The sequence below is a fragment of the Dipteris shenzhenensis genome, chromosome 5 (assembly GCF_047967505.1).
Source record: "Dipteris shenzhenensis isolate YYH24624 ecotype China chromosome 5, Dip_SZ_1.0, whole genome shotgun sequence".
NCBI classification, from domain to species: Eukaryota; Viridiplantae; Streptophyta; class Polypodiopsida; order Gleicheniales; family Dipteridaceae; genus Dipteris; species Dipteris shenzhenensis.
The window spans coordinates 1,610,398-1,635,804 of record NC_141600.1 but is presented as its reverse complement, the minus strand read 5'-3'; the positions used below and the strand labels follow the sequence as shown (position 1 = coordinate 1,635,804).

The following is a 25,407-nucleotide window of genomic DNA, read 5'->3' as shown; positions in this document are numbered from 1 at the left end:
TTACTTTCCTACAACCATTAGGAAACTCCCCTAAATATTAGGCCTTGGAGTGATGGTACATGTAAACTACTAGACGAGCTTCATGAAAGAGAGGGTCAATCCATATTATGGAATGTTCATCACAAAAAGCCTCCATGGATCATAATATAAGCTATCAATGCATATGCTAGATCATGGTGGGATCATAATATGATCTATTTTCTCCAAGCATACACAAGAGAGCTCAAGAGAGCAATCAACCTTTATTACAAAAATATACGCCAGAGTATAAGCTATCGATACATATGCTAGATTATGGTGGGATCATAATTTGGTTTATTGCATTGAGGAGTTGTGTGTGTATGAGGAGTGTGTGTGTGTGTGGAAGACAAGACAACAACCCCTTTTGCATAGTGAAAAGACAAAAGAGTCAGGGTAAAGGATAGAAAGAGAACATTATAGAAATATGAAAGAGTTTGAGTATGTAGGTAAAGCACCTACAAAATTGCATAAAAAGTATATAAGAGCTTTGATAAGAAATGACAATAATGTTTTTGCAAAAAAAAAAAAGGAGCTTGGTGAAGTCCTGATAAGCATCTCTTTTATTGAAGAGGAGAGTATGCATACCTGCCACCATCCAATAAGAAAACATGGTAAGAACTAGCTTAACTTTAATTGGGAAGACAGGTGTCATAAACACCCCTCCCTTGTTACAAGGGTCACAATAAAAAAGTAGCTTAAACACAGACTTAGACAGCTCAATGTGGACTTTAAAGGTGTAAAAAAAGGGCCTAGAGAGAATTTGAAAAAAAGGACAAAGGATTTAAAAAGTTAGTTTTAAAAAATTAATAAAAATAATTGGGGGGAAATCAAGTGAAATTAGGGAATATCATGGGGAAGGAAGAGGAAAAAATAGGGAAGAAAATTGGAGAAAATTGGTTAAAGATGCAGGGGGGAGAGAGAGAGAGAGAAATTTAGAGCTTTAAGAAAGAAATTGGAAAAAAATTAGGAGGAATTAGGAAAAATTAGGGAGTGTTTGTGAGATAGAAGGAAAAGGAATTAGAAAAAATAGGAAAAGGGAAAAAGTAAGAAATTAAATGGATGCAAAAGAAAAAGGAGAATAGTAAGTGTGTGTGTGTGAGAGAGAGAGAGAGAGAGAGAGAGAGAGAGAGAGAGAGAGAGCCATATTTAGGATTTGATTGAAGATCCTCGAGTAATCATTTAGTGGTAATTATTGACAAAAATCAAGTAATCCTTATTGTAGATGATGTTGCCCTCATTGTTTCAAGTGGTAATTCAATAGTTTGTGTTTACTTATCCTCTTGATTTAGATTGTTCTTTTGCATATAGCTTCAAAAGAATTGCCAATGATTTGACTAAAGCAATCCACCACATAAAGAAGAAATATCTACTCCTTTTAGCAAGAATCAATCATAAATATATGTTCATATTTCATATCTTGTTAGTATAGGACTTTTCTTTTGCTCAGTGGACTATTTATATTGAAGTAGGTTCATCTATAAAAAGCAAGGACACAATTATCAAATGCAGCCTTCTTTTAGCAAGAGTCAATTGAACTTGAGTCTCCTTATCATAAAGATATATTCATATCGTGTTTGTAAAAGACTTTCCTTTTGCTTAGTAAAATATTTATGTTGAAGTAGGTTCATCTATAAAAAGCAAGGACACAATTATAAAATGCAACATGACCTGATACCTTGTAGAAACTCTTCACTTGGTAACCTCTTATTCATTGTAAAAATGCAATAGGACCTTATATCACTTTAGAAACTCTTTACTTTGTAACCTGTACTCAATAGTTGCTTCTCTTTTGAGAGAGTTCGGGGAAAATATATGGCACTAAATAAATTCATCTTGTACCTTGGAAGTGCGACTTGAGCAATATGGAGGGGCCTCTTGAATACGAACTGGCTTCCTGAGTTGCACATTTTCATGCCATTGCCCCCTTATTGAGGTGTATAACATCACTCCTCTTTAAGCTCTTCCTAAATAGGCGGGACCTTATATTTTTTATCCTCTTCCTCATGTCTTCATCACTCACCTTCTAAAAATTCCTAAGTGTAATACGATTCCCCTTTCCTTGTAATCATGATATTTTAAATCTCATGTGTTATTCATGTTAGTATTTTAACAATAGTCATTCTGTTTTGGTGCATCTCATGCTAAGGCGTGGCTAAGGCAAATAAATCACTAGAAAGGAAGCAAGATTTGACGCCTTTTAGAATAGTGCTATAGCAGAAGTCTATTTCGTGTTAACTGACACTTAGAATTCAAATATTCAAAAAGTGAAGTATAAGAACAACAACAACTTTCATAAAATCTCAAAGGACTCTTTCACATGGAATACAGATTCGAACAAATAAATAGTCATAACTATTGATTCTTGCAAAGTATATTATTCTCAGATGGCAGAGCATGCAAGTACCTTGGAATTATGAGAGAGAGCCAGCAGTTGCAAATAAGTATTTGGAAATGTGCTTTGCATGGGAAACCTAATGCAATGATTTCTAATGAAAGTGATCATAAAACGTGTCTAAGAAAAAGTGAGGTCTACCCACTCCTAAAGCGCATATGAAGTCCTTAATTAATAGCTTCCTATTTAAAGCTCAACTAAATTCTCATCTTAGTTGACATTTGTGCAATATGATATAAGTTGACAGCCTTTCGAGCCTACATTCGTGAATGACTTTAGTTAGCCCTAAACAAAAAAGCATCTTCTTCTACAAGTATCGTTTTTAGATACATTCCTTAAGATTTTAATAGGATGTTTATGTATGGGGATTTTATTTTGGCGAGATGTATGTATCTACTAAACTAGTCCTCATTGAAAGGAAGGAAAAATTTATAAAAAAAGCAACAACACTCTTAGCCTCTAACATCCATTGATTGATTATTTGGTTTCAATTTAGGGAGCATTGGAGCTCTTGCTCTTAGTCCCATCTCTAATTGTTAAATCGAAAGAGCCACTATTTGGAGATCTTGGGGCCAAGAGAGACGATGTTTCAAAGATATAAAAGATGACTAAGGTGGGGTAGATACAAAAGAAGGCTAAGGGGGGGTAGATACAAAAGAAGACTAAGGTGGGGTACAACCACAAGGTGTCTTTCAATGCCGTGCTCTTTCATACTTGCCAGCATTGCTCATTCATTTCCACAAATTGCTCATTAGTATACATCAAAGAAGTGGCTCTTGGACAAGTCTCAAATTTTTACCAGGGGAGCCACTTAAGACCCTCAACTGTGTAGTTTTCATGTTTCAAAGTAGAGAATAGCGAGCTTTTACGGCGTGAAAAGTTGAGGTAGTGGGGGAACATTATAACGAAGACTCGTAGCGACTCTATAGCTGATCACATCAAACGCTGCACATCATACCATTTGCTCAAAAGCTCCTAAACTTTCGCAATCATTATTTTTTCTTGCTGAACATCATGAAAACATAGGAGGTTAGCGGGGAGCTTCAGTTGCGGGAAGAGCAAGGGGATGTCTTCGTCGTGAACGCTCTACATGTCATGAAAAAGTGGAGAGGAAGAAGGCTTGGGGAAAATGTAGTGAATTCCAAGAGATGAAAGGGCATACACGTGGCCATTCATTTCTTCTCTTTGTTGAAGGTTCGTTGTTGAGGGGGAGGCCACGTGACGCCACTTACTCATCCAATGCCAAACAATAAAAGCCCACCACAACAACAAGCCGATCCTTCATCTCTCTCTCTCTCTCTCTCTCTGTCTCTATCTGTCTCTGCTTCTGTCTCTGTCTCTTTGCTTTCCTCTTCATTTCCGACCTCGCCCTTCCATCGCTTTAACCTTTCGCACGAGATCTTTGCTACCCTCTCCTCGTACTCGCCTCTCCTTCCTTTCCCCTGCTAGTTGCTTCAAACGTCACCTCACATGCCTGCTTTGGGGATTTGGGTCGTCTCGCCCACCACCTAATCCGCTTTGTTCCCCTTTGAAATTCGGGTTGAGAGTCTGTTGTGCTCCAAATGAGAAGCGCTTGGCACGAGAGAATAGAGCTTGGGTGGAGACCATGCCGATAGGCGGCCGTTTCTTGTCATAGAAAGAGACGTGAGATGGATGACGCTTCTCATTCGGCTGAGCTGCCTGGTCGAACAGGCTCTGCACAGCACACGGAGTCAAGGTATCAAATTTCGTGTTCTCAGGCATATACCTCATCCTTTATAGGTGGACGCAACCTTTGTGCGTGGAAGGACAAGGTCCGACCTTAAGTTCTGTCGATTTTTGACGAGTAGCGTCCTTTTTGCCCCGATGAAAGCAAAAAGAGACAGGAGATATCGTAGTTAGGCCGCTAATTTGTGGAGTTAATAACATAACCTCTCTTAAAGACGATGCAAATATGGTTTAAAATAGGTAGACCCATAATCCCCACCATTCGAGCTGATTAACTATCGTTATCTATGCAGCAAAATGAACGAAGTGAAATCCACTACTGGGGTTAGCTTGCCTGTAGTGGGTGTGAATTCTTGTCTACAGCAGCAGCAATTGGTGGCACAAGGTTCTTCGACAGTCCAGCAGCAGCCAGCAAGTTCCGCAGTGTCTGCTTCTTTATCTACCAATTCTTTGAGGGACGGTTCTCCTCAAAGTTTTGCAAAGGACCTTAGTTCTACTGGCAGGCAAATATCCAGCCCACCTACTAAGAAGTCGTTGTCCAACTTTGCCCAGCAGAATTTGAAGGCAATATCTAACCGTACAGCGCCTCTGTTGAACGAGTATAAATGTCTAGTGCCTGCTGGAAGTGCCCAACAGCAAGCCCTCCAGCAGCAGGCACTCCATCAAGCAGCACTCCATCAACAGGCTCTTAAACATCACAGTATCCAGTCAGCAGCTTACCATTCAACATTCAACCAACCCCAGCAGCATCAACAGTTGGCTTCTCATCAAACAGGTCATGTCAAGAATCCACAACGTGCTGGTTCGCCACAGTCAAGCCTAACGCAACAGGTTTCTGCAATGAGCTGCCAAGCAGCAAAATCGGAACCTATGGATGTTGACAGGATGTCTGCTTTAGACAGGGCATCTTACTCCGGACATCGTGAGCCAGTGGATGCTAGTCCTAGGAAGGGCATTGAAGTAGAAAGCAAAGCGTCTGTGTCTTTAGGTTCGGTTGGGGAGCCAAAGGAGTCTGATTTTGTTGGTAGGCTGCAAGATGCAGGTGGTGATAGCCACAATTCGCACCCTCATTCGGGATCTCTCATGACTCGAGATGGGGTCTTTGCTGATTTGAATGCTGAGCCTCCTGTGAGTGAGGGTGAAGATGCCATTCCAAGTGACAGTTTGCCTCAAACTGTGCAGCCTGAGTGCAGCAGGTCTCTCTCTCTCTCTCTCTCTCTGTGTCTCTCTTGCTCTCTCTATGTGGCATCTATTGTAAGTCTACGATGCAACCCCCCCCCCCCCCCCCCCCCAAAAAAAAAAGGAAAAAAGAAAAAAAACACCGGGGAAGAGGCATGGCTTAGTGCTTTGAATCCTCTGTTTTTGCTATGTTGTGCTGGCCTTTTTGAAATCTAACGCGTAGTCTACAAAATGGTCGTGTCCCTTATGAGTATGTTTATTCAACAGTATGTTCTAATATTTTATTATGCCTTCATGATCAGAACAACGACTGATGAGAAGAGGCAACGGAAGAAGCAGACAAAAGACGCTAAGATTTCCAAAGATACAGAGGATGACTGTAAAAAGACAGTCAAGCCTGGAAAATCGAGGTCAAAAGTAAAGGGAGAGATGATATCCGAATCAGGGGTGGATGGTGAGACGGACTCGCAACTGGCTGGAGTTCCTGCAAGTAGAGAAGAGAATATAAAGAGTTTAAAAGCTGTAAGATCTCATTCACAGATTGTTTTTTGATTTTCAAGTCTTGGTGGGTTATGAGCACTCAACTTGACTTTGCTTTATGTTTTTGTTTGCTTGTTTGTTTTTTTGGGGAGGGAGATACAATGATGTAAAAGCTAGCTTGCGATAGCTACTTTTAAACTTGGGGTGAAGGTTTTTAGGAGGAATTACAGGATTAGAAAATACCAGAAGTATTTGATAGAGCAAGATTACTAACTGCTACTGTCAAGTATTTGGTAGGGGCAAGATCATTAACTGCTATTGACAAGTATTTCGTCTCTTCATACCTTTTTAAGGATCACTTGCCAGCTTGTATTTCAGGAGATGTTGAACTTATCTCAGTTACAAGGTGTACTTATTTGCAAGCTTTGTGTTGTGTGTGTGTGTCTTGCGAAAGAGACCCACTAGGATCAATTCAGAAGTATAATGACCTATAGTCACTCTTTTTTATTTCTTACAAATTTTTCCTGCAGTAAGGAATTTAGAGGTGGTACTTCCAATATGTTTGGGAAGAGGTTGTGAAGATGGGTTTGATCAAACTATCAAACCACACTTTGCATTCTCGTGGAATGTCAGGTGATCATGATTGTGAAGATGGTTGGCTTCAAATTATTTCACACATTTTGTCCATTCTTTTGCATTAGTTTGCTTTTTCCCCAAGGTCACATTATTCAGTTAGATGACTCTGGTTTGGTGTACACTAGTGTGGTTAAACCTCTTCCACTAGCCCCCTTTGTATTTTATTTTTGGCAAGTTGTTTTCATCAAATCAAGCCCCTCTGTACGAACCTTTTTTCTCTAAGTTATGTTGTCTGCTTTAAATGAATGCTTACCAAGAATGCACTTGAGGCCCCACTCTCGTTCATAAAGCGATCATGTGCAAAATAGGTATGTTGAGAAATTTATGGATGGATTCAAACTACTTTTCATCCTCAGTTTACTAATTAACGTGTCTTCCAAATACACACAAGAACCCTTTGGGGTCCAGTGCCCCAGTGTGGTCAATTGACTGAGCTTGTATCATCCAATGCCTACTAGCTAGATTTACACCGCTTGTCATACGAGCTGTTCGGTAGAACCAATCCAGTGTGAATTGTGCCCTGATTCAGGGAGGGATAGAAACACTGACTTGTGTAGAGACTTCCTTTGAGATAAGAGGCATCTGCGTTGAGGGAGTCAAACAAGTGCATATTGGGTCTGGTTAGAGGCCAAATGTGAGAGATAGGGCTTGTCAAATTTGTGGTCCCAGTAAATGCAACGATAGGCAAATGAAGGCGGGGGGCCAAGAGGTACACAGAGGAAGGGATAAGATCTCGTGCTCTGCAAGTAGAAACCGGGTTAGTAAGAGTTTCTGGATGGAGATCAGCCTATGATGCTTCTGCCTTCACCCACTGATGAAACATGTGTATGCACACTAGTTGCCAAGAGTGCACACCACTATATATGAGTAGACTCGCTGCTAAATTCTGATTCAGATGCCAAGCTAGAGGGTACCATGTGAACCATATCTGGTATGGTACTTATTTCTTGCAGAGCACAACTATATTGGCCTTTTGTACCGAGCTGGGTAATCAGAGGAAAAGAGATTCGAACAACCAACTTTTGCTTTTAGAGATCATTATTCCACCATTGGAACCACTCCACCACTCCCCAAATCAAGCAGTTTTCCCTTTTTCGAGGGGTCTGGATCGAAATACTGTCTGGGGAGTCGCATGCATGTCTTGGTCCTCAGTGATGTCTTAGGTCCTCAATGATGTCACGCGTCTGTGAAAGCATGGGACAGTTTCATATCTTCCGACATTGAAAATATCTAGGTAGAGTGTTCAAACATCAATGTGTCACTCAATAGAGAAGTCTAAGGTGATGCCATGGCATACTCTGATTCAGTCAGGGGAAAGAGCATACCATTCTGTATTCCCATGATATGAGAAGGCATCTTTATCCAGCCTTATCCTCATGTAATTGGCATCTTTGCAACTGAGGGCGCCCCAAAATAGTCCTTTAAAAGCCATGCTATTGGATGAGTTGTATCAAATGGTACCAAAAAAGGTGTTGTAAGGAAGGAACAGTAAGCAAATGCTTGCGGATGTTGATATGAATCAGTACCAAACACTACCCAAAACTGCAGCAATTTGTTGAACCACTATCAAACGCTTATACAAAGCTGTAGTAAACTGGGGTCCGCCCTATGATGTCTTATCCAACTTCAATTGGCACTTTGCAATGGATGTCACTTCCTTGTAGTTGCTTTTGAAAAGACATGGTACTCCCTTGGATTTTTTCCCAAACTTGCTCGGTCCTCCCTTAGGACCTCGGGGCCTTGAAGGATTCCCATAAATGTATATTTATACCTACACATATCCATGATTTCAAATTTTCAAGTGAGCATGCTCTTTGCCCTCATGAATCTTTGCTGAAAATATTGTCCCTACCAACCACATCCTACCATTCCTGTTTTATGATGCCATTTATATGGATTTGGGTCTCCCTGGTCCTGGGGACCCTTGGCTGTATGTTTCATGGGTCTCTGCCCTCCGTGTCTGAACATCTCCCACTTTCCTCTTTCCCAGGCTTCATAGACCTTCTGCATGCTATGCTTCTGATGGTGCAATTGAAGCTTCATTAGGTCCTTATCCATGAAGACGTGCATTCCATGAAGGGAGGACCCTTTTGTGTGTGAGTGCATGCACACGCATGTGTGTGTGTGAAAGAGAGACGTTTATTAACGTCTTCACAAGCCCAAAGTGGTTTATGATGAAAAATACGGTAACATGCATGAAATGGTAAGTAGGAGAGCCTATATGCTTCTCCTGTTTACCAAAAAAGTACCACAGGTACAACTCTGCTGAAGTGCGGGTTACTGCAAATCAGGCTGGCTAAGGTGTGCATCATTAGCTGACACAATGGAGAGTTATTTCCAACCCATCTACCATTGGATGCATCTCTCTGTGTGTACAATATTCCAGAATCATAAGACAGTCTTCAGATCGAGTTAGGAGGTTTAGCCTGTCTGTGTCTCCTAACCCTGCGACCCTCTCTTGTGTGTGACAACAAAGGTGGTCAAAGTAAGATGAAGCTAGCTGCCTGAACCCCAGGCATGCTAGCTTTGGTCTCATTTTCAGGTATCTGCCCACCCAGAGTTAGAACCTTCTATTTGGATGAGACAAAACTAAAACTGTTACTCAACAGAATCACACATATCAAGACTGCTTATGCATAGGATGATGTATTCTCAGATGTTCTCGAAGAAGCACATAGGGCCTATAGGGCCACAACATTGAAGAATCGGGGATGGAGAGAAAGAGGGAGGCGATACGAGAGCAAGGGTGGTGTGCAAATGGTGTTTCTAAGCACAAGGAGGTCTAGGATAATTTCTTGGTACTAGAGTTTGTAGTGGCCTAGCTGAATTTATTTCAAACAGTGAGGAGGTTGAGAGGCTCCTTGATATTCACACCAGAAGTTTTCGTTGGATAAAGGCCTAATGTATGCAAGGGGGCCTGGTACCTTTGGTCCTTCAACTCAAGAATGTAAGGCATACGTAGAGAAAGCAATATAGGTGCCTTGACTCTTATTGCTTTATGCCCCCATACTGCATTTAGTGCATATCAAAGCTATGGACATGGAAATAGTAGACTTCTCCTCATGGCTTCTATCCTAGTGTATTATTGTCAGAAATTTTGTACTTGCGTTTCCTTGTTAATTTGGGCAAGCCAGATGTGTACTTCTGTGGCGTCTAGCATTGCAAATTCTCATATATGCTGGTCTTCTGTAATGAAATAAAACATGCTTACAGGGCTTCAATGTAGGTTTTTTATGGTGGGTTGTTTTGCATGTAAGAGTTGCCTAATTCTCATATGTGACAAGCGGTAGATGAGCACATCAAACTAGTTTGGTAGGCGTAGAGTATGTATGCGTTGTTTTCACTGAGACTAAACATATATGGATTGCTGTTGTATCTTATCAGGGTTTGATACATGTAGCTCGCAAGATGCCAAGAAATGCACATGCTCATTTTGCTTTAGGGCTTATGTATCAGCGACTAGGGCAACCTACCAAGGTAAATTCCACACCAGAGCTGAGTAAGTATGTAGACTGGCTACTTTACAGTGGGAGGCTTTTAGTTTATTAGCTGCACTGCAAAGCTCCCTTTTCAATGCTTGAAAGCGCTTATGCAATTTTATAAGGGTTGATTTGGTTTGGAATTCTGTTTGTTGGATATTGTGGGTGGCACACACATGCATAGCATCAAAGCCACGTATTTTTTTCAGGCTGAAAAGGTGGTACTATCCTTGGAAAGGGTTCATGCATATCGCGGGTGGGGGGGTGGGGTTGATATCAGTGGGAATTAATGTACCCTTATTTTTTTTCTAATGTATGGTTATTACTTTGAGTATTTAATGCAATGTGTTTACTCATCTTGATGCACATGCAACCCTAGAACGTGTGGGTGTGAGTCTCCTTCCAATGTATGCTCTACAGGCAGCATCAGCGTTCCAAAAAGCTGGTGAGATTTTAAAACAGGCAGAGGAGGAGTCCGGGCAGAATCGAGCTCAATTTTTGGCTATTGTGCAATGTCACTATGCTCAGGTACTCCACGAGTCCACGGGTATGTAACCTGGCATTGTTCTGAGCTGGTTTTTGATTTTCCGTGTTCTGGTCTATTCAGAGTTTGCTGCAGGGCAGTGTTGTTGGGCAAGCTGATTTTGGCAAGGAATTACAGCCAAGCGAGATAGATAGCCTAGTGAAGAACCTGAAGGAAGCTGTTCAAACAGATCCTGGTCATGTGCTTATATGGAATACCCTAGGATTGCTCCTACTTCAGAGTGGTCGAATTCAGGTGTAATATTTTAAAGATTTGTGCTAATCTTGTGAAGCTCTTCATTTAGTTTTTTGTAAATTCGTTGTACTGTGCATGCAGAGTGCAATCTCAGTCTTGCTGTCACTTCTCTCTGTGACACCTGATTGTCTCGATGCTCTTGCCAACCTTGGTGTTGCATATTTGCATAGGTTGGTAGTCTATCCTGAATATCATTTGTTTCATTTCATAGTGATTTTTGCAAGCTGTTTGTTCTTCCCTTGGATTACATGTCCTTCAGGCCAAATTTCCTCATCCAGGCGTCCATTTAAACCATGAATTTCCACCTCCAGCTGATGTTCTTTACTGGACTTCAATGCAGTTAAAAATGTCTTAAAAAGTGTTGTGTTGATGCAGATTCTTCCCCCCCTTGAAATAAATTCAGGGACTGAGCTGTCAGCACTTGTGTTGTAACTATTTCACCTGCCAAATTTGTAAGGAAGCAGTGTTGTGAGGGGAAGCTGCAACCCTGATGCTCTGATGGAGTGTGTCGTTGTTTCAACAATGAAATGCATATGGAAGGAGCAGTGGTATCTTCTGTTGTGGCAATAATGCAAGTTTTGTGCTACCACATCAGATAGGGTTCATCTCTGAGCTTTCAGACCTTGGCAGATGACTCCACTCATTAAATTGAACCCTAAACAGTATCATGTGCCCTCCAATGCCTTACTTTAGCACAGGCTGCTTGGATTGGATTTGTATACGAGTGCTAATCTGAATGCATCCAACAATACAAAAAATGCACAATAACAGGGGATGGTGAGCTGTGTAGCATGTAAGGTCCCTTGTTATCACAATGAATTTGGATTTCAAAACAAAAATTTGATAATTTTCGCATCCATACTTTGGAAGCGAATCAACACACAACACTACAAACACAGCATTCCCAGGGTTGTAGGGTGTGGGCAATGATAGAACACCAGACGTGGTGTGAAGGAGGCCCACATCTCTCACCAGGGTTTGTTGCCTGATGTGTTTCGACCTTTATTCCATGATAAATGAGATACAAAGTGGCAATTTCAGACTTACAACAAGGTCTAAAAAATCCAATAGATGTGTATCAATCTTTATATTCAAAAGAAGACAGCCAAAAACATATGGAAGAAACTCAACACAATATTGTAAACCTGAGGATTTAATTAGAAGAACAGGCATTTTTCAGTATCCATGAGCTTTTTAAGGTCTTCTTCTTATCTTGGATCAAACTCAACCATGTGTGAACAACCAGGTTAGAATAGGCTGTGATTTCAGAAAAAGCGGCATGGGACATCAAGGAATGGTACGAGGAGAGACAATTTCAGAAAGTGGCAATCTGGGAGGATATAGGGATGCTGCGATGAAGGAAACAGATAAGACAGCATGGCAGAAAATTGCAATTTTTGGCAGGTACGGAAGGAAGGAGAAGTTGAGAATTTCATAGGTGCGTTTTTATTTGTAGGTTGATAGTGTAACTCCTTGAGTGTGTACAAGAGCTGACAGCTAGAAAAACAGAGGCCAGAGTGAGAGCCATCTGGAACTTTAGAAAGTGAACTTTCGAAGGTGCAGGATGGAGGAAGGAATATGGCTGCGATTCCATGATGGGAGCGTTGAGGAGGTTGCAGGGCACTGCTGTCTTGGAAATTGGAGGGTCCTGAGAGGAACTCTAAACAAAACGAAATTCAAATGAAGGAGGTAGATTGAACAGCATGCGCACCCGAAGAGGGAGAGAGCATTCAAGAAAGGTGATGCATGAATGAACAAGAGAAAGAAAAGGGATGAATTGGCATTTAACCTTTGGTGATTGGCAAAAAACAGAATAAAAAAGTAAAATGCAGAAAAGCTAGCTAATCTGATCAAAACTATCCACATGTTGACATGTGTCATCTAGATTGACAATGGTGAGATCAAAGGATGAATAAAACTTAAACTTGTGGTTAGGTTTGCGTTAAATTTAATAGTACCTTTAAAAGTTTGCTTCTACTTGGTTCCAAGGGTTGAATCTCAAAATTGACAAGATCTTGGACTGAAGCTGACTAGATCTTGGAATGAAGCCAAACTTTGCTCGAGCAATTTTCATCACATACTCATGCTATGGTTTCTATATGTAAAATATGTCTTTGAGACTATCTCAATTTAGACTCATGAGTATATTTATGGTCTCAACCTGCATGATAGACTTTGTCACCATCACCAAGGCTCAGTCCCCAAAGCCACTAAGAATGATGGCTAAAACTAGTGAGTAGGCCCTACATTGTATTGTCCTATAATAATTTGGACAATGATCTGATTGTGGTCTTCATATGACCAGCAAATCTCTAGATGACTCTTGAGCCTGTGTATGGCTGTGTTCCCTTGTCTGAAGATCCGTGACAACACTAGCCTAACTCACGAACACACATCGAACAGCATTTGGTGCCGACTATTGAATATTTAGAGCTCTTTAAATTGAACTGTTGACCATGGTCATTTAGAGTCCTAAGCAAAAGAAACCTCCATAGTAAATGTGCACGAAATATGGAGCATTTGAACAAAGGCATATTAAATGTCAAAAATGTATTATGTTGATGTAACGAAATGTTGTAATGATGTTGATTGTTTAAATGATTGCCTTGTTTTTGTTTCCTTTTGAGTTTTTGTATCAATTCTTTTATAATGAAATTGATGAATTAAAGAATCTAGTTTTTTTGCTGTAGTTTTCTTCATTTATTTCCTTTTGCCTTGTTTTAGTCTCTCCTAAACTGCCTTTTAGGTAGAGTAGACTACACGAAATGCACAAATACAATCATTGGCTACAAGCTCTTATTGGAGCTATGTGATTGAGATGCTTACAACAACTGAAATGCATAACATATAGAATGCAATTGATGTACTAAAACCGTAATATGTGGAGGTGTGATTAGAACTCGTCCCTTGAGCCCGCTTTCTTTTCACCTTCTCGAGAATTGGTCACCCCTCTTGCAAGGTGGGTATTGCTCTTTTCCTAAGTCGATCATATGGTTGATTTTCCTCTCGAATGCATTTGATGTGTGCTCGGAGAAGTAGGATGTTTCTTGTCTAGATCAAAGGGAAAAACGTCTTCATAGCTGTATTCGTTACGAATACTTGATCCGATGGAAAGGTAGGTTTGAGGATGATGATTCTTGGAGAGCATTGATAGTCTTAGAAGGTTGTTCCCGAACTTCGATTTATGAAGACATCCTAATTTAAGAAGGGAATAATTTTAGGTCTTGAACAACCCTAGTTGCTTCGTACCTAGCTTGGGTGGCGTGTCTCACCTCGGTGCAATACGTATTAGCAAGGGTTGATAACCCTCACAGTTAGGGATGTGGATGCAATTGTCTAAGGCGAGGTCTAGGGTAAACAATTAAAGCCCCACTAAATATATCTGTAGGGGCTATGGCTATATAAGTGGCTTAGCTCTCGTCAGTGATGGCCATAGGTTTTGGTTGCGGCACGACACTATCGTGGTGGATTGCAATGGTATGCGATGCTGTGGTTTCTTATTGCTAGCCAGAGTTGGAGAGTTATACCCTAGACCTTCCGCTTGGGGGAGATCCGTCATATTTATAGATCTGTGGTTGAGAGGTGAGCCTGATGCTTGGCTACGATCTGGGGTTTCTAAGTTCTAACCCTATGTCATCTAGTTGAATGCAAGAAACAATGTGTCTATTCGATATTAAGGCTAAATTTGAGAAAGATCCCTTGAACTAGGTTTTACAAGCCTAATAGCCATTCAATTTCAAGACTCCTTTAGTTTTCACCTCCAAAGTGCCAACAGAAACTCAATATGTAGACATTGGTATAAATGGATGCTCAAGTAAGTGTGGGTGTGTGGATTTGTATGTGTGAGAGAGCATACGTTTATACTATGGTATACACCCTTTGTTGGGCGTTGATGACGTTAGTGGGGATGTCATAGTAGCTAGTCCTTGCTATGTGTGATGGAGTTTATGGTTTTCATTCTTATGAGTGACTATCATGAGATTATAACTGCACTATATTGTGTTTTTAGAGGATGAGTTTGGGCATGTTCCTAGACTCATCTAGGGATATGCTTCTACTGTATTAGCGGACATGCAAACTTCACCTTGTGATGTTTTCGTCCATGTTGGAGCCTGCTGGTTTTGCGATAATTCTTTCTATCTTAAGTGGTGCGTTGCCCTATCAGCTAGATTTAGATGCTCGTCTAGGAGAGACTAAAATGAAATCAATTAGTCTTTGCAAGTAGTTGTAGCTTGAATGAAGTGATTTTGGACTACCTTCTGATTAGCCTTCTCCTTTAGTGCTAGCCTTCGTCATGGCTGAGTCTGCCCTTCACCTCCGGAGTGCCGACAGAGTACGAAGACTTTGTATAAATGGATGCTCAAGTATGTGTGGGTGTGTGGATTTGTATGTGTGAGAGCATATGTTTATACTATGGTCTACACCCACTGTTGGGCGCTGATGACGTCAGTGGGGATGTCATAGTAGCTAGTCCCTGCTATGCGTGATGGAGTTTATGGTTTTCAACGTTATGAGTGACTATCATGAGATTGAACTGCACTATGTTGTGTTTTTAGAGGATGAGTTTGGGCATGTTCCTGGACTCATCTAGCTATATGCTTCTACCATATTAGCGCACGTGCAACTTCGCTTGTGAAGTTTTTGTCCATGTTGCGGCCTGCTGGTTTTGCGCTAATTTTGTCTATCTTAAGTGGTGTGTTGCCCTATCAGTTAGATTTAGATGCTCGTCTGGGAGAGACAATGGATGCTCAAGTATGTGTAGATGTGTGGATTTGTATGTGTGAGAGCATATGTTTATACTATGGTCTACACCCATTGTCGGGCGCTGATGACGTCAGTGGGGCTGCCATAGTAGCTAGTCCCTGCTATGCGTGATGGAGTTTATGGTTTTCAACCTTATGAGTGACTATCATGAGATTGAAACTGCACTATATTGTGTTTTTAGAGGATGAGTTTGGGCATGTTCCTCGACTCATCTAGGTATAAGTATCTACACCCACCGTTGGGCACTGATGATGTCAGTGGGGATGTCATAGTAGGTAGTCCCTGCTATGCGTGATGGAGTTCATGGTTTCAACATTTGTAAGTGACTATCATGAGATTGAAACTGCACTATGTTGTGTTTAGAGGATGAGTTTGGGCATGTTCGTGGATTCATCTAGTATATAAAGGCCTCTAACTTTAGTTTGGACCAGAAAGTCCAAAGACCTAAAGTCTACTTAACGGGATAGTTAGAGCCATGTAAGGGAAAAAGCCATGTCCAAGTTACTGAACACTCCCAAAGACATTTGCTTTTGAGTGATAGAAAGGTTGAAAAACGGGATCCATATCAAAATTCGGGTTCTAATGTATCATAGGTAGTCAAATTCTCTAGTCAGATCAACTCCTCCTCAGAGAACAAGCTATCTTGCGCATAGAACCAACGGCTTATGTGACGGATCACAATGGTATGGGATGTTGTGGTTTCTTGTTGCTAGCCAGAGTTGGAGAGTGATACCCCAGACCTTCAGCTCGGGGGTGATCCGTCATATTTCTAGATCTATGGCTGAGAGGTGAGCCTGACGCTTGGCTACAATTTACCATCGGTTTTCTCATCTCTAGTTGGATGGAAGAAACAAATAGTGTCTATCGAAATTAAGACTAAATTAGAGACAAATCCCTTGAGCTAGGTTTTATTGGCCTTAGAGCCATTCAATTTTCTGACTCCATTAGTTTCACGAAGGCCTACAATTTTACTCTTGGGACTAGAAAGTCCAAAGACCTAGAGTCTCTCCAATAGTCAGGCCATCTGAGGGAAAAAGCTAGGTCCAACTACTTAATCAGAACGCTCCCAAGGACATTTGCTTTGAGTGATAGATCCATATCAATTCGGATTTTAATGTATCATAGGTAGTCAAATCCTGTAGTCCGATCACTCCTCCTTAGAGACCAAGCTACCTTCCACACCAAGCATCTCTTTAAATTGCTTATGTGAAACATTGGATGGACTTTGATTCTTTCAGCGAGGTGTAACTTGTACGCATAATCATTTGTCTTCTTTAGGATCAAATATAGACAGCAAAAACGAGAGGGTGTCTTGTAATATTTTTCTGTACACATAGTCTTAGGATCCTTTAGAATTTGCAAATACATCGCATGCCTTCCTGAAGAACCCCTGGTATTCTAATTTCTACCATGATTGGCATAGTATTGTGCTCTATACTGAGCTCTCCAGATACTATGGTTAGCTAGCTGCAGAATCTCTTGAATATCTTGCAAGAAATTATTAGCCACCCTAACTGCTACCTTCTTAAGGTTGACCACTATGAGTGATCTCGGCTGATACCCATACATAAGCATAAAAGGCTGAGTGGTCGAATGCTTATTACTGCTATAATAAGCTATATGCAAACTCAATCAGTGGGAACTGGCACTTAGATTGTCTGTTGGAAACATATGCATAAAGCATATCTTCCATAGTTTGATTGGTCCGCTGTGTTAGACTATCTGATTAGGGATGATTATACTGAGGTATTTATGAGCTTTTGAATACCAATTGCCAGAATTGTGTAGTGGATTTAGAATCATGATGAAAATATCTCCAAGCTCCTAACTTTTTATCATGGATCATGTTGGAATACACTGATCCACTATGGTAATCTGATCCATGACTCCCCAATTTTCCCAGTTTGTGCTAATCCCGTAACAAAATCCATGAAAATACTTGCCCATTTCCCATGAGGAATCTCAAGCGGAAGCGGGTTTTTAGGCGATCAGTCTTATGAACTAGCATTTCTTGTACTTAACCATTCATCTTTGACTAGTAAAGTGCCTTTTGACCAAATTCAAGGTACGATTTATGGTTGTGATGTTGGACACTTGGAACATCATGATATTCATTTATATATACGCGTCGAATGTCCTATTGGGCACACATACCTTGCCAATTTTAAACAACAACCAATTTCGAGTGGAATATTGTTTCAGTATCTTACTTTCAAGCATGTACATATATATGTGTGTGTGTGTGTGTGTGTGTGTATGTACACATATATATACATATGTGTGTGTGTGTGTACAACTGAGGAAGAAATATTCATAAGATTGCTTTTGATTTCCTGTTGAGGCTCTCTGTTTTTTGAGACCCTCATGTAAATCTTGCTGATAATATACCTCTCATGGATTTACCAAAAAAAAAAAAAAAAGTGTGTGTGTACATATATATACATGTGTGTGTGTGTGTACCCCCCCCCCCCTCCCCTTATTTGTGTCTCCGGCTGTTTCAAAATCTCGAGTTGTTTTTCGATTTTCAAAATATGCATTGGTTTAGCAAAGCCACTTGAGAGAGAGATAGAAATTGGATGATATTTCCATAAAGGAAATAGCATTCACCTCTAGAATTTTGCTCAGGGCATATAGCAACCTTGTTCAAAGTCCATTTTTGTATCGAACAATCAAACTCTTGCATGAGTTCAACCCACCAAACTTCTGATCATGAAGATTAGGCTGGTTACTAAATATTTCAGTGAATGATGATCCATCCATACAATGAATTGGGCTCCATGTGGGTAACTTCTCCAAAATTTCATTGCATGAACCACAGCCAAGAGGCTTTTTTCCTGCGTATATATCTAGCGTGGGTGTCTGAAAGCTTCTTGTTTTCAAATACCGCTGTCCAACAATCTTTGAACAACATGGCCCCAATACCAAAGTCATTCGTATCTGCTTCCACCACTCTCTGGATCCACCACCACTAGCATGGGTGCATAAATAACTAAATACTATAGTGTTTCAAAACATTGTATTTAGCTCCTCATTTCACTGGATATGTGGACTTGGCTTGCCTTCCTTGCTGTTTAAACCCTTTTGAAAATTCATCAAAGGGGTAGCAATTTTCGCAGAATCTCTGATGAATTTTGGGAAAAACAGTACATTCTAGAGACGGCTTAACCTGGCAGATTGTTCTAGGTATTAACCAATCTCGAACCCCCTTGAATATGCCATCATCAACAGATATGATGTGCCCAAGGTAAAGCACTTTTCACATAAGGAATTCACTTTTCAATTCCTTAGCATACTCAGAATTTCTAAGACAATTTGGAGATGTTTGTTCGTATTCTTCCAATGAAGGATTTTACGTGTGTGTGTGTGTGTGTGTGTCACACTCCCCCCTCTATATATATGTACATATGTATGTATATGTACATATATATATATGTGTGTGTGTGTGTGTGTACATATACATATATAAATGTATATATACATGTAAATAGTGTATATATATATATATGTCCACACACACACACGCACACACACACACATATATATATATATATATGTATATACACACATATATATGTGTGTGTGTGTGTGTATGTATATGTATATGTATACATGTACACACTGTTTGTATGTACATACATACATACATACATACATGCATATGTTGTGTGTAAAAGTGGTGCGTTGCCATATCAACTAGATTTAGATGCTTGTCTGGGAGAGACTAAAATGAATTCGTTTAGTCTTCACAAGCAGTTGTAGCTTGAATGAAGAGATTTTGGACCACTTTTTGATTAGCCTTCTCCTTTAGTGCTAGCCTTCGTCATGGCTGAGTCTGCCCTTCACCTCTAGAGTGCGATAGAAACTTAGTACGAAGACTTTGTATAAATGGATGCTCAAGTATGTGTCGGTGTGTGGATTTGTATGTGTGAGAGCATATGTTTATAGTATGGTCTACACCCACTGTTGGGCGCTGATGATGTCAGTGGGGATGTCATAGTAGCTAGTCACTGCTATGCGTGATGGAGTTTATGGTTTTTAACCTTCTGAGTGACTATCATGAGATTGAAACTACACCATGTTGTGTTTTTAGAGGATATATATATCATGTGTTGAAACTGCACTATACATACATACATACATATCTATATCTATATCTATATATTCATATATATAGATATATATTCATATATATGTATCTCTCTCTCTCTCTCTCTCTCTATATATATATATATATATATATATATATATATATATATGGGTAGGTTTTATTCTAACCTAATGATATCTAGATTGAAGGTTACCGCTTTGCATGCAAATAACATACTATGGACTAATTCTAGTCACGGTGGGCGTCCCCACTGAATACATGTGCACACCTAAACAAATATAAAAATATATATTTATTCTCTGGTTGACCAGAGTCAACACTCTTGATTATAATTAAGGAGCTTTGACCAAGGGTTGAGGCGCCTTAATTATAGCCAAGTCTCTCCGAAGTTGGCACATCTTGGTTAACCGGTGTTAACCCTCTTGGCACATGCCAAGTCTTGTTGACCGAAGTCAACACTCTCTGGCCGTAGTCAGCTCTGTGGTTCTCTGGTTAACTGCAGTTAACCCTCTTGGTAATAAACCAAGTCTCCCTGACTGAAGTCAAGTCTCCCTGACTGAAGTCAAGTTTACTTGACTAGAGTCAAGTATCTTTGACCGTAGTCAATCCTTTGACCATTAAAAGAACTCTTTGACCATAATTAACACATATAAAACTCTTTAATTATGATCAAATAAATGGTCAACTGTACTTTGACTTAGGATATTTACATTGTGGTGACATCCCCTCGGCTTCTATTCAGTTGACCTCAATTGAAAAGCTTCCTTGTAAACATCCAAAAGATGTGGATGATCGGATAACATGGCTTCGTCCATCCACTTGGCATCTAATGCCGTATAATTCTTGAATTTTACAAGATACCTGTAAAACTCCTTACCCTGAAAGCCTTTGCGTACAATATGGTACACAATTTGCTCTGGCTGAAGGACCTCCTCCAGCTCATCCACTTCTGGTGGATCCTCTGATATTGGTTCTGTAGGCTTTGGTCCCTAGAATTTCTTTAGAAGACTCACATGGAATGCATTGTGAATCCTTCAATGCTCTGGCAATGCTAACCTGTATGCAACCTCATTTATTCTTTTTGTAACCCTGAAAGGGCCATAGTATCTGGGAGATAACTTTGCATACACTTTCTGTTTGCCTTTAAACTTGCGGAGCTTAGCTTTTTCAAACTTCAAAAGTAGCCAATCCCCTTCCTTGAGATCTAACTGTCTCCTATGCTTATCTGCAGCTCTTTTATGTTTCTCTTGAGACCTTTCAATTGCTGTCCGGACTTGGCTGTAAGCTGTCTGGAGGTCTCTCACAAACTGATCAGCTGCAAATATTTCATCTTTGGTCCTCAATATAGGTGGCAAAATCACCTTCCCATAAATGACCTCAAAAGGGGCTTTCCCTGTAGAGCTATGTACTGTATTATTGTAAGCAAACTCTACCAATGGTAGTTACTTTTTCCAGTGTGAACCTTGGTCACCCATGTAGCATTTCAGCATATCTAATGCTGTAGAATTTGCTACTTCACTTTGACCATCTGTCTGGGGATGGAAAGAAGAAGAAAAATTCAGATTCGTCCCCATGTTATCAAATAAAGCTCTCTAGAATAGACTGGTCATTTTGGGATCTCGATCACTAACAATGGACTTAGGCATACCATGATGCTTAAAGATCTGTGCCATGAAAAGCTTAGCCCTATGATCTGCCTTTATGGTTTTGTGAACCGGAATGAAATGAGCTTGCTTGCTGAATCTATCAATGATAGTCCAAATCCCATCATTCCCTGACTTTGATCTTGGCAAATCAAAAATAAAGTCCATTGTAATACTTTCCCATGGTGCCTGAGGCACGGGAAGAGGCATAAGTAGGCTAAGTGCCTTCCGTCTATCATACTTCACTTTCTGACACGTAAGGCATTCAGTAACAAACTGATGTATATCTTTCCGCATCCCTGGCCAAAAGAAATACCTCTCTAGTGCTAGAGTTGTTGCTGTAATTCCTCTATGTCCAGCATAGGGACGTGCATGGATTCCTCCAAAATCTTTTTTCTTATCTCCTGGGTGATGCATAGGCAATCATCTTTCATTAGATACCCATCTTTCAGGGAATAGTGACTGGTGGATTGCCCCTCTTGCATTTCCTGTAAAATTTCACCAAAATCTGCATCACGAGCATATTGCTCCCTCATGCCTTCGAGGTCCTGATGATAAGCAATAGTCACATTATTGACCTGGGGTCTTTGGGACAAGGCATCTGTCACTCTGTTCCGAATTCCTGGGGTATGGACAATCTGAAAATGATACATTGACAGCATGTTTGCCCATTTCATATGCTTCTCGGAAAGCTTGGTCTGAGTCAAAAAGTATCTCAGACTTTGGTGATCTGTCTTAACAGTAAAATCTGCACCCAAAAGATAGTGCTTCCATGTATGGATGGCATGAATTACAGCCAATAACTCTTTCTCATAGATTCCTAGATATCTCTCTGCATCCCGTAGTCTCCTGCTTTCATAGGCCACTACATGACCATTCTGATGCAATGCAGCCCCAACACATTCTCCACAAGCATCGCAATCAACATCAAAAGATTGATAAAGATCCGGGACTACAAGAATAGGCTCTGTAGTCAACTTCTCCTTGAGTGTATTGAATGCTTTCTTCTGTGATATTCCCCATGTGAAGGCTGCATTTTTCTTAGTAAGGTCATGTAATGGAGCTGCGATATCAGCAAAATGTCTGATAAACCTTCTGTAGTAAGAACACAGGCCTAGGAAACTTCGAACTTCATGCACAGTTTTCAGCTCTGGCCATTCCTGAATGGCACGGATCTTTGCTGGATCCATTTGTATCCCATTCTTGGATATTATATGCCCCAGATAATGGATTTCTTCCAAGAAGAATTCACTTTTCTTGTTGTTTACATAGAGCTGATGATTTCTCAGCTCTTGAAACACTATAGCAAGATGTTCCATGTGCTCTTCTTCTGTCTTTGAAAAGACTAGGATATCATCAAAGAAAGTATCCGTGAAATGCCTGTACTTTTGGAAGATGTGATCCATCATTCTATTGAGTCAACCCAAAAGGCATCACTAAGTATTCATACAACCCGAATGTAGTGCATAATGCTGCCTTGTGCACATCCTGAGGCTGTATCCTCACTTGGTGATAGCCACTCTTTAAGTCTATCCTGCTGAAAACTGAAGCTCCATTTAACTGATCCAGCACATCATCAATGCGCGGAATAGGGAATCTATTCTTGATGGTCATTTTGTTCAGTGCGCGGTAATCGACGCACATACGGAATAAACCATCTTTCTTCTGTACTAGCAGTACAGGGGAACAAAAAGGAGATGAGCTGGGCTGAATCAACCCTTTGGACAGCAAGTCCTGTACCTGAGCCATAATCTCCTCTCTCTGAGTCGCACTGACTCTATAAGGTGGTCTGTTTGGTGGCTCACTACGAGGCATTAACTCTATCTGATGATCTTCTGGTCTCTCCAGGGGTAACTCCCCTGGCAAAGCATCGGAAAAGCAATCTTTAAAGTTTACAAGAAACTGATACTTATCTTTGTCTGCATCATTCATTTCAGCATGCATATCATTCTCTTTTTCTTTTACAAAAACCATATACGCAGAAATTGCAGACTTTATTGCTTTACCACATGTAACATCAGATACAATGGGGATAGTGTCCCCTTTATTCCTGGCAACTAAACGCTGATTTTTCCCCCTATGCACAAACTCCAGCACTCTTTCAGGAAGAGTCAACTTCACTGCCTTGCGATGAAACCAAGGCATTCCCAAGACTACATCATGATGTTTTAGTGGAGAAATGAAGAAGTCTTCTTGATCCACATAACTTTGAACATGAAGACGGAGCTTCCCTATCAAGGGAGTGACTGGCACAGGATTTCCACAGAACATCGGATCGGCATCCAAAGCCCTGCCCAACTCCTCCGTCTTTATTCCCAGCCTCAGGGCTAGGTCCTCTGATATGAAATTATCAGTAGCCCCTGGATCAAATAGAATTAGCGCTTGCTGGTCTCTGACTTTTCCCCAAGATAGCAACAATTCTCGTTCCTCTGGGTTTGAAACATGACCCAGTATGTCAGGAATTCCTCCTGCCATTGGCTTTTGCGGTCCCCGTGGCTTCTCTGCCTCTTTTCCCTTCGAAGTTGAAGGCTTTTCTGGGCACTGGGCAGCCACATGCCCCTCTTTGCCGCACTTGAAGCATTTCCCATCTCTACGTAATTCAGCTATCTGTTCATGGGTGAATGGAGATTTGCCTTTATAAGCCTTTGAAAACTGAGTACCCCTCGGCTTCTGAGGCTAAAACCCTTTCTTTTCAACCTTGGGGTACTCTTTCTTTTCTGATTTTGAAAAATCAGTTTTCTTTCTTTCAGAACGTCCTGCATGCAAGGATAGTACTGTAGATGGATCTTGTAACGGCACAAGACTAGCTATTGAAGCTGAATGCATAAGGTCTTGAATGTTTTTTGCCCCCAAAGCATTCACTACTGCCTAGGTTCTTGGAGTGAGACCTGCTCTATATTTTCTCATTTGGGTTCCTTTGGAGATCTTTTTGAAAGGTGCAACCTGCAAATAAGCATCCCAAAACTTTTGGTTGTACACATCCACTGTATCTCCTGCATCCATATGCAAACTGTCCCAATCTTGAAGAACATGGTCTCTAAATTGTTTAGGCATAAACTGCTGGTAGAAGGCTTTCTTGAAGTCCTTCCACTTCCTTGGGGCTGACCCATCTGTGGTCTGTGCACTCCACCATGCACTAGCTGTTGCTGTCAAGTGCAAACTGACCATTCTTAACTTGGAGGATTCTGAAAACTTTTCTGTGCCGAATGCAACATCAAACTGCCTGATGAACTGCAATGCTTTGTCTGTATGACCATACTATCCATTGTAGGTCATAAACTTGACAGATTTACCTCCCTCTTTGAATTCCTTGGTCTCTCTGGAAGACTTTCTCTTCCTAGACTTCTTGTGTTTCCTTCTTTTCCTGGATGGTTTATCTGATAAAGAAGAAGAAGATACAGAAGTCGAAGTTGGGGTAGACGGTGATGGACTAGGAGATCGGTGATGATGCCTCGATCTCTTCCTGCTATGAGACCGTCCCCTATGAGATCTCTCTTTCTCTGGCTGTACACTCTGGCTGTACAACGAGAGTGTGCCTCTGGCATTGGCACGTCATATACTGCATTAGGCATAGCTTCAGCTTGAAACAAATGCTGAGCCCTTGGATCCTTTTTGAGATTTTCCATCTCTTGTATACGAGTGCGTACCATCTGCTCAAATTCTTGCTGAGTTTGTTGCACACTTCTCTGATTCGGATGCGCATCCCTATCTTGTGAATCCCACTGGATAGGTGATTGAGCCATCTTCTTGCAACTCGTCTGAGATCTGCAAAATTTCTCGCGCACACACTGTGTATGCAACTGATGCACGCTGCCTTCGCTTTTCAAAGAGAAAATTTACCTCAAGAAGAGGTGTCTTGCATTCACAATCTATGCCAGTATTGGCTGTCAATTCAAGGCATATACCCACACAGTTGCCAAAGCATCAACAACTATATTGCCCTTTTTCTGGCTGCTGCAGATGGCTTCAAAAGGCATCTGTTTTTCCCTCTTTTCACTGCTCAAAGGCATGCATACTCTTTTTCTGCAAATCTCTGTTTTCTCTGCTTTTCTGTTGCTTTTCTGACAGTAAAAGTCTGACAGGCAGGTGAAATCTGCTAGCAGAAACAGGCTCTGCAACTGTCCCCTTTTTTTTTTTTGGGAAAGAACAGTAACCAGATGGAGTAACTGGCTAGTTACTCTAACCAGACCAGAACGTCTGCAACTAGACTAACTGGACTG

General features: G+C 40.8%; 1 protein-coding gene across 2 annotated transcripts in view; it reads left to right on the top strand.

Moving 5' to 3' along the window:
• Positions 1–3,942: 3,942 nt before the first annotated feature.
• The window catches only part of LOC147901473 (tetratricopeptide repeat (TPR)-containing protein), a 66,034-nt gene continuing 44,569 nt past the window's right edge, over positions 3,943–25,407 (top strand). For both annotated transcript variants that reach the window (XM_087374634.1, XM_087374633.1), the window contains exons 1-7: positions 3,943–4,130; positions 4,414–5,316; positions 5,602–5,821; positions 9,800–9,892; positions 10,315–10,422; positions 10,502–10,672; positions 10,754–10,842. In XM_087374634.1, coding sequence (XP_087230760.1) covers positions 4,063–4,130; positions 4,414–5,316; positions 5,602–5,821; positions 9,800–9,892; positions 10,315–10,422; positions 10,502–10,672; positions 10,754–10,842 — 1,652 coding nt within the window. In that variant the 5' untranslated portion in view covers positions 3,943–4,062. The remainder of the gene's footprint in view (positions 4,131–4,413; positions 5,317–5,601; positions 5,822–9,799; positions 9,893–10,314; positions 10,423–10,501; positions 10,673–10,753; positions 10,843–25,407) is intronic.